We start from the raw sequence: 10,149 nt of genomic DNA, 5'->3' as shown, positions 1-10,149 counted from the left end.
GATAAGGACTATTTTCATGCATAAAAGGTAAAGGAAAGAGCTAATAAGGAGTATTTTCATGCTTAAAAGGTAAAGGACAGAGCTAGTATTTTATACTGCCCATTTCTTAATTCATCTGTGCCATTTTTTGTCCTATACATTCTCTAATAGATCATACGTATTTTCTTGAAGGATGATGAAACTTTTGAGGGTTCTTCCAAAACCTTTGAAGATGAGAAAAATCAAAGCAAAGAAGTAGGCAAGGTTGATGAGGAAACAATTGATAAAACTAACAACATAGTCACAAGCCTTGCTGAGAAAGCCATGTCTGTAGCTGCTCCTGTGGTGCCTATGAAAGAAGATGGTGCAGTGGATCACGAAAGGTGTTATAATTTTCACAACATGCTTTATTTTTTTTACTTCAATTTTTTCTCAAAATCCACTTGCTATCCTCTTTTTCTTAAATAGGCTGGTATCGATATTGGCGGAATTGGGACAGAAGGGTGGCATTCTGAAATTGGTCGCAAAAGTTGCATTGCTTTGGGGTGGTATACGAGGTGCTATTAGTCTAACTGACAGGCTCATCTCATTTCTGCGCATAGCTGAACGTCCTTTGTTCCAGAGGTAAGATATTGCATCATTTTACTATAAAAAGAAGCATTGTGCCTTTTATCTATGTTCTAGGGTGCGGGATGAAAGAATTAACTACACATATTGATAAATCTTTGTTTTAAAGCAAAAAGTCATCTCTCAACGATTTTGTTTGGCAGTGTGTTAATTTTTTGATTAAAGGAAATAATATGAATCTTACTGAGAAAGGAAGTAAATTGAATCATTTACTGCATTAACTAAAGGAATGTTTCAGGATTAAGCGACACCTTTTTTCCAAGAATGGCAAGAAATCATATGTCGTCTGTTTGTTTCTTCTTCTTACTCTTCTACATGGTTAGCTGCTGAAACTAATATGATTATAGGCAAAATTTGTACCCTTGCTCATAGTTATTGGCATTGGTAGGTGAATTTAGTCTGCACTGAATAGATACCTCCATTTGCATTAATGACTGAATTACTTTAGTGATTATCTTTCATGGCTTCTGTCATATTTTCACCTCTTTCTTTAGTCTGGATGAAAACATGAGTGAAGGAAATTCCAGTCTCCGGAAATCACCCTACTTTAACCTCTTTCTTTAGTCTGGATGAAAATACGAGTGAAGAAACCTAGTCCCAGAATTCACCTTCAGGGTGATTTTTTTAAAAAAATAATTAAGAAACACCCTTCTGCATCAAATTATTTCTTCTTCATAATTGCGCCTTAGTCTTAGGAATGTAGGGATCTCGGAATAAGTAATTATTAGTTTACCTTCTGGACATCCGTTTCTTAACCACATATATTCGTTTGACCTCCCTAGTGAGCAGCAGCTCTCTGATGATCTTTGTCATTCTTTTAAAACAAGCAGAGATGTAGCTATTTCTTTACAGATCTTCAATATCACAATTGGGATGGTGCAGGTTATCTTGAGATGTCATATACTTCACATCCTGTTGAAAATTGCTTTCAGTTACTGCAGTATACTTTAGCATATTAAGTTGCCTAGGTTTAGTATGAAATTTAAATTTTTGTTAGGTTGTTTAAGTTGTTGAGATATTTTATGATTTATGAATTTTTAATTATGCAGATTTTGTGTTTAGGTTGACTATTTAAAACCCTCATATGCTTAATAATTATTGAGAGACATTTTCAACCCTTTTTTGCTGCTGCGTTTTTTAGAAAAACCTACAGACCCTCTTTCAAGCAAGCTTTTTATCCATCTTTAGATGCTCCTATAACTTAAAATTACAGGGTCTCAGTTACATTCCAAGAGTGTGAGGTCACTGACATGTTACTTTCGTGAGTAGAGTCGATGGGGGCCTTCATTCATTCTGCAGATTTTAGCTATGTGTCAACATGTGTTTAGACTGAGCTCTCTGTCATTTCACTTAGCTTGACATGCTATCATACTGATGTTTCTCGATTCTGGAACTTGTACCAGGATTCTTGCATTTGTTGGTATGGTGCTTGTTTTATGGTCACCAGTGGTTGTTCCATTTCTGCCCACACTTGTGCAAAGTTGGACAACACAGAAGCCATCCAGGACTGCTGAGATCATTTGTATTATTGGCCTCTACATGTCTATTTTCTTACTAGTAACTCTATGGGGCAAAAGGATACGTGGCTATGAGAAACCGCTTGAGCAGTATGGACTAGATATGACTTCAATGCAGAAGGTAAAAGTTCTCTTTGTTAACAGTCAACTAATGCTTTAAAGTTGACAAAGTAACAACTTCTTGAGGAAGCACCTGGCCTATCCGAGTCTCTCTGTGTTCTGTAATACTGTAATTATGATTTAGAAGGATCATCAGATAAGTGAATAAACTTCTTCCCTTTCTTCTCTCTAACTTCTTCATGCTCTTCAAGGGATTTCATCACTCGATTGAGGTTGAGATTATCTTACACTGTTAAATTCAACACCAATTACTTGTTTTCTTGTTTTTTGGAATTCAATGAAACACAAGAGTCTTAAGAAAGTATCTGGAACAGATATTTGCTGTAATGTAATGAGATAATGATACCTTCATGGTTTTTGTTGCAAATAGAGATAGGAGACTAAGTTCGCATTCTTGCAGTCTAACCATTTCAATTTCCATTTATTACAATTTGACCTACATTAAGCACTTATTTTCATTTTAACCAATGTAATTAGGTGTGAATACCTAGGTATAGGCCTTCAAATGTTGTTTCAGTACTAAGCAATGTCAGATATGTTGAATGAAAACCTAATTTTCCTTATCTTTTCCTTCTTTACTTTCTGCTGTTTTCTTCTTTCTAATCTTTCTTTGTTTCTTCATAACAAAAATGCCATTGAGCACAATCCAGCTTATTTGAAACAGTCCTCATCAAATGTGGTAAAGAAATCATATCTTTAGCAATAATTTTTCATCAAGTGATCTTTTTCTTTATTTTCCCCTTTTGTGTCAATGGTAACATGGCTTGGAAGAGGGAGAATCTAGTGTTGTACCTCATTTTCTGTTTTTATCTTTAATCATGAGACCATAATATGAGTTATGCTGACATTCTTTAAGTATCAGTTCATGATGTTGGCCATGAATATTTATATTTCTCTAAGTAACATATTTAAAGCTTTGAAGGATAATCTATTTTAATTGCATTACTCAGATGCTGCCTGCCTTTCTTGCAGGTACAGAGTTTTCTGAAAGGTTTATTTGGAGGAACCATCCTTGTTTTGCTAATATATTCTGTGAACTCCTTAATTGGCTGTGTTGATTTCTGTTTTCCCGTGGCTCCTCCAACCTCATCAGCAACTTTAACCTGGCTAAAGGTGTATGGTTGGATATTTGTTTTATTTGTTCAAGGAGTTGCAACTGCAACAAGTGTTGCCACTGTTGAGGAGCTTCTTTTCAGGTCATGGTTGCCTGACGAAATTGCTGCTGACCTGGGATATTATCGTGGAATTATAATTTCTGGACTCGCATTTGCTTTGTTTCAAAGGTGCGCCCTCATTCTTGATCCAATGCATTCAGGCTTTTGACATGGATCTATGTAGCCTGAGTTTTTAGGTTACTTGTCCTTCAAGATGCCTATTTTTTAATTCTTCTTTTCATTTCGGCGTTGATCATCTGGGGGAAGTTCATCATTTTCTTCAAGCTGCCTATTTTTTTATCTTTTGAAACTTGAGAAATAATTGAATGATTGAATTAAGGGTATCTTGAGAATCTTTTCCCTGTATTTATTTAGTTCTACTTAGTGCTCTTTTTTCTTGCATACATGTGCCTCCTGTCAATCTTGCCTCTTTGGATGTACCCTCTCGGGCCTCGGCCCACCCCAAAAAAGTTTTATCTGTATGATTGATTCCTTTTCTTAATGCTACTACCCTTTTTGTTCCGCTATGCAACTGACTTTCCAGCAAAGTGATTATGTTTCATGTTCTAAAATTTGCTTTTCAGGTCACCTTGGGCAGTGCCCAGTTTGTGGCTATTGTCACTGGCTCTTGCAGGTGTTCGGCAAAGAAGCCAAAGCCTCTTCCTTCCAATTGGGCTGCGTTCAGGGATACTGGCTTCTAGTCATATTTTACAGACTGGTTTCTTTTTGACTTATTTACCAAAATTCCCTCCATGGTTCACGGGGTCTTCTCCAGCTCAACCATTTAGTGGAGTAGTTGGCCTTGCGTTTGCTTTGTCACTGGCAATACTTCTGTACCCTGTGGAGCCTCTTCATAGGAAGAAAATAGCCAGGAAAATCAAGGAATGAAATGTATGTAACTTTATATTGGCAAAAATTGGTTAACGTGTAGCCAAAATACAACCTGCTTCTTTAAGGAAAGCTGAAATGTTGGTTGCTTTTGCTGGTTGATCTGGTACATACTCCAGAAGAGCAACTGAGATCATTGTACTGAAGCAAAAACTGTGGCAGTGGATCGATGTGACCAGGCAGGAAGCAAAGTTGTTTGGAAGTGTATAAATGAGGCAAATTTTGTAGCTAAGTGATAAGTGTATATGGGAATTTCAAGAAACCTCTTTATTCCCACCTTTTACCTGTACATACATGTAAGTTGTTGTCCTTTTCGACTGCAAGGAATGAAACAGAAATCATTTACCACTGAAGTTGTACAACCTGGAAGAGCAAGTTGTTCACTCTCTATAAGTCACTTCCTTTTCCTGAAAATATTTTCTTTCAAATTTTAGATTCAGGGTGTGCTATGGTATCCTGAAAAATACTTTTATGGAACACAAGTGATTTTCTCACTTAGTTTTTTTTTTGGTGTTTGGTCAATGGTCAACATGTAAATGAAGAATATATGGCTATCTCCATTGGATCGTATATGCCCTAACAAGTTCCGGACTGTAACGAAAATAAGTGTTCTCTTGATTTCTTCTACCTAAATTATTATCAAACACATCACATGAGTTGATATACTCATTATACATCACTTTTATATCTGCATATTATGTGTATCTATTACTTTACTAATATATAAGTGTGGATAACCACACAGGTGATAGTCAACATGCCTTTGTTTTATTTTTAATTTTTTTTATATATTTTTAAAAGTTGCGTAAAAAATATTACAAATTATGATAATTGACAACTTCAAATAGCATATCTTCATCATCATCATATATTATACTAGAGCTCTCGAAACAAAAAGGAACTGGATCTGGGCTCCAACATAACTTGCTAGGAAGCAATGGAACAGTAACGCAAGGGAAAACACCAAATAATACGCAGAGGAAGCTAGAAATGAGTGGAGAAAGCGTGAAGAAGCCCTGGACAGACCTGTTTGCTACCAATAGATTGGCGACTCGAGGTATGAATCTAAACTACATACCACCTGTGATAGTGGATGGGCAAAAAGTAGTGGAAATTTTACCTGAGGATGTAGTTCAAGATGATGAGAAATGGGCTCCATCAATAGTAGTTTATGTGGTGGGAACAACTCCATCTATTGGAGCCATGGAGAGATTTATAATGGGACAGGGTACTTTCTCCACAAAACATATAATCCTATACCATGTAGATGGGTATTTTGTTGTGAGATTTGCAAATGAGGAAGAAAGGGATATGGCGTTGTGCTCTGGACCTCACCACCTACTGAGAAGGCATGTCATAATGAAACCATGGGTTCCGGAGTTCAACTTCAAGGAGGAGATTCTTACCACCATCCCATTGTGGATTAAACTCCCAAATCTGCCTCTTAACTATTGGAATTCAGTTGTTTTAAGTAAGATATGTAGTTGTTTGGGAAAGCCCTTGTACGCAGATGAATGTACAACTCAGATCAGTAGAATCTCGTTTGCCAGGATATTAGTGGAAGTAGATGTAACTAGACCCCTGTCCAAGGTGATAAAAATATAGGATCCAAAAAGAAGAGTAGTAGAACAGTAAGTTTGGTATGAATGGAAACCAATATTTTGCCAGAAATGTCTACAAGTGGGGCATTCATATGTGGAAAAACTAGAGGCACCTATACAGTTCCAAAAGAAAAATCAGGGACAAGGGCATAGGAAAGAATGGATACCCACCACAAACAAGGAGCAAGGATATGATAAAAAGCAGGTTGAATCAAACCAACAAGAGAAATCAACTCATGAGAAGGATGAAACATCACGGGGACAAGGAGAATGGCATACTGTTACACATATAGCTTCTATTAGAAGAGAATCTAGAAATATCCAAGATTCAAGAGGAGGGCAGAGAACTCTACCAGGGGTCATGATTCATGAGGAAGGACAAATGAGTGGAGAAGGAAGTGGTGGAATGGATATGACATCTATACAACCATCAATTCATGATAGTGACATGGAATGCGAGGGGTTTTAACCAGGAGATGAAGCATAAGGAGCTGAGGTTGTTTGTGAGAAGGAATAAGGTGAACCTACTAGTAATTTGTGAACATAGAGTAAGACAAGATATAGAAAAACATATTATTAATAAAAGTTTACCAAGCTGGGAGTGGTGCACAAATACTAACACAAATATAAGAGGAAGGATATGGGTGATCTGGAATCCAAAAGAAGTTAGTTTCACAAAGGTGGCAAATGCAGAACAATATATACATGGTTTGGTGGAAATAAATAATACACAGTTTCAATTTACTGATGTGTATGGCCTACATACTATAAATACCAGGACTTCATTATGGAGAACAATTCATCAGATGAGTATCCAAATTAACGAGCCATGGTTGATTATGGGGGACTTCAATTTTATACTAGCACAAGAAGATAGAATAGTTGGTAGTCAGGTACAAGATGAAGAAATAAGAGATTTCAAAGAGTGTGTGACTAATTCAAATCTAGTAGAACTGCAAATAGGAGGGAGGAATTACACATGGACTAATGGACATATATATAGCAGAATAGACAAAGCTAGAGTTAATGCTGACTGGTTGAACAAGATGGCAACACAACAGGTCATTGCTATAGAGCCTTTATTTTTGGATCATTCACCTCTAGGCTTGATAATGGGGGAACAAAGAGATACAAAGAAAAGACCTTTCAAATTTTATAATTGCATAGGACAACATCCAGAATTCAGGAACAGGGTGGAAGCTAGCTGGCATATATTAGGTGAAGGCATGAAAGGGATAAGGATGAATTTGAAAATAGTAAGGAAAAAGATGAAAAAGATCATTCAAAAAGATTTTATGGGGGTTTCTGAAAAAGTGCAAGCACTCGGAAGAGAACTCATAGATAAACAAAAGAATATAAGAGTAGGTCCAATACCACAGGCCAACATTGATGAGGAGAAATTACTGAGAACAAAACTGGCAAAGTGGAGTATGATTGAGGAGAACATATATAAGCAGAAGTCCTGAGTACAATGGCTCAAACTGGGGATGCTAACAATGCATATTTCTTTGCTAGTATGAAAAGTAGGAAGGCTCAAAATCAGATCAACATGCTAACAAATGAGGATGATATTGTTATTAGGGAAGCAACATTTATTACAAAAGAGGCTGTGGGTTTTTATCAAAGGTTGTTAGGCCAATGCAATAAACACATGCAAGCTACACAACCTGAAGTGCTAAAAGATAGACCAGCCCTTACAAGAGAGCAACAATTATGCCTCATCCAACCATTCAAGAATACTGATGTGAATGAAGCACTTATGAGCATTGGGGATTCAAAAGCACCATGAGAGGATGGTTTCAACTCTTATTTCTTCAAAAAAAAGTTTGGCCAATCATAGGGGAGGAGCTAACAACAACTGCTTTACAATTCTTTCACACTACTGAAATGTATGCTCCTATAAATAGAACCTCTGTCACATTGATTCCTAAGGTGAAACATCCCACTTCTATAAATGAATACAGACCTATTTCTAGTTGCACTACTTTGTATAAGATCATATAAAAAATGATCACAAAAAGACTTCATAGTGTCATGAACTATCTTGTTGATCCAAGTCAGGCTGCTTTTGTACCTGGTAGAATGTTGACTGATAATGTGCTCCTCTGCCATGAATTGGTCAAAGGGTATGGTAGAAAAGGCATCTCACAAAGATGTATGTTCAAGATAGATATGCAAAAGGCATATGATTCTTTGGAATGGCATTTTCTGGAGGAGGTATTAGCTGATATGCAGGTTCCCCAAAAGTTCCTAGAATGGATAATGAGTTGTGTCAGGACTGTGTCTTATTCTATACTGATTAATGGATGTCCTAGTGCACCTTTTCAAGCAAAGAGAGGGGGTGATACAAGGGGATCCTCTGTCCCCTTATTTGTTTGTCCTTGCCATGGATTACCTCACAAGACTACTGAAAACTTTGAGAAAGGATCCAAAGTTTAAGTATCATCCTAGATGCCACAAACAACACATCATACAACTAAGCTTTGCTGATGATTTTTTGATGTTTAGTAGAGGAGATATAACATCAATTACTCTCTTGTATGAGTGTTTCCAACAATTCTCAAAGGTGTCTGGGCTCATAGCTAATCAGGCCTAGAGTTGTGTTTACTTTGGAGGTGTGTAAGAAGATATGCAACAATTAATCCTACAACATACAGGTTTTGTAAAGAGCCTACTTCCTTTTAGATACCTTGGAGTGCCTTTGAGTTCAAGGAAACTGTCAATAGGGCAATGCCAACCACTAATAGACATGATAATGGGCAAAATTACAACATGGACAGTCAAATTCTTATCATATGCAGGAAGGTTACAATTGGTAAACAATGTGTTAACATGCAAGCTTTCTGGACACAAATTTTTCTGCTACCAAAGCAAATTCTGAAAAGAATAGAAACAATGTGTAAAAGTTTTTTATGGAATAGAGAGATACAAGCTAAAGGGAAATCACTTATTGCATGGGACACTCTTTGTTGGCCAAAAGTTGTAGGAGGACTTAATGTTACTAATATATATATATATATGTGTGGGGGGGGGGGGGGAACAAAACAGCTATACTAAAGCATATGTGGGAACTAAGCAAGAAGGAAGACAAACTATGGATTGTATGGTTCATACATTCTACCTTAAAGGTAGGAGACCATGGGAAGTGATAGCAAATCAGACTTCTTGGATAGTGAGGAAAATCATGCATGCAGGACAGTGGCTGGAAGAAAAGGGACTGCAAATTGCAGAATTCTTGGAGGCAGATGAATTTAGTATTAAAGAAATGTATAAGAAGCTAAGAGGGGATTATATCAAGGTTCCCTGGAGGAGAATGACTTGCAATAACTAGGGAAATCCTAAATGGATCTTTGCATTGTACCTGGCTATTCACAGAAGACTCTACACCACCAGAGATAGATTGGAAAAATGGGGGATCACAAGTGATGTAATATGTCCACTCTGCAAGGAAGAAAATGAATCACACCAGCACCTATTCTTCACCTGTAGATTCTAAAAAATTATATGGAAAAAACTCCTGACCTAGTTAGCAATTAACAAAGTTAGTAATGGATGGAATGAGGAACTGACTTGGGCTGTAGAGCATGCTTCAAACAAAACCATATAAGCAGAGGTATACAAAATGACTCTAGCAACAACAATCTACTACATTTGGCAAGAGAGGAACTACATGATATTTCAAAACAAGGAGAGGAACATGGAGTTGATCATTAGAATAATCATACAAGACATACATTGTAGAGCTAGTATGCTACCTAGATTTATATGTTTTATGCATAAGCTTAATTTCTATCCTTAGAATAGGTTCTAGCAGGAGAGATTTTTTGAAATAGCTGGGCTTTGAGAGTGGAAGATGTCCACATCCAGAGTTTCCAACATTGTACATATTGCAAAATCTGGTAATAAAATATTATATTTACCAAAAAATAATAATATTTTCACAACCTTTTCACCTCCTAACTTAATTTCAAGCTAAAGATTTATGAAGTGACCATATTCATCTGTAAGTTATAAAGTGACCAATTAATTATATAATTGATTATGATATTATGGATAAAGGCTATGTCATAAATGTTACTCTTGTATAGTAAAAACTTAGAAGGTCAAATCAATGATATAGTTGGAATGGGAAAAGATAATATTCTAAATAATAGCTATTATTTCAATAACATATGTAAGGGTGTATGACTTACTGGAATAATAATTATTAAGATATATGTAAAGGTGTTTTATCTATTGCAATTATTAACATTTCAATATAGC

The 10,149-nt window shown here is 36.4% G+C and overlaps 3 protein-coding genes across 4 annotated transcripts in view; all 3 read left to right on the top strand.

Annotated features, from left to right (window-relative positions):
- LOC125876397 (uncharacterized) overlaps positions 1–4,647 on the top strand; it is a 12,907-nt gene extending 8,260 nt beyond the window's left edge. For both annotated transcript variants that reach the window (XM_049557580.1, XM_049557581.1), the window contains exons 7-11: positions 172–362; positions 448–603; positions 2,010–2,244; positions 3,216–3,526; positions 3,982–4,647. In XM_049557580.1, coding sequence (XP_049413537.1) covers positions 172–362; positions 448–603; positions 2,010–2,244; positions 3,216–3,526; positions 3,982–4,285 — 1,197 coding nt within the window. In that variant the 3' untranslated portion in view covers positions 4,286–4,647. The remainder of the gene's footprint in view (positions 1–171; positions 363–447; positions 604–2,009; positions 2,245–3,215; positions 3,527–3,981) is intronic.
- A 628-nt stretch (positions 4,648–5,275) lies between these two features.
- Positions 5,276–6,355, top strand: LOC125877301 (uncharacterized). The gene is made up of 2 exons (XM_049558636.1): positions 5,276–5,854; positions 5,954–6,355. The coding sequence occupies exons 1-2, from the start codon at positions 5,276–5,278 to the stop codon at positions 6,353–6,355; spliced, it is 981 nt and encodes a 326-aa protein (XP_049414593.1).
- Positions 6,356–6,725: 370 nt separating this feature from the next.
- Positions 6,726–7,352, top strand: LOC125877300 (uncharacterized). Its single transcript, XM_049558635.1, has one exon. It carries the CDS (start codon positions 6,726–6,728, stop codon positions 7,350–7,352), a length of 627 nt encoding a protein of 208 aa, XP_049414592.1.
- Positions 7,353–10,149: the final 2,797 nt, after the last annotated feature.

Source organism: Solanum stenotomum, chromosome 9, assembly GCF_019186545.1.
Source record: "Solanum stenotomum isolate F172 chromosome 9, ASM1918654v1, whole genome shotgun sequence".
Classification (NCBI taxonomy): Eukaryota; Viridiplantae; Streptophyta; class Magnoliopsida; order Solanales; family Solanaceae; genus Solanum; species Solanum stenotomum.
Note: the sequence above shows the minus strand (reverse complement) of the source record. Positions and strands in the feature narration are given on the sequence as shown.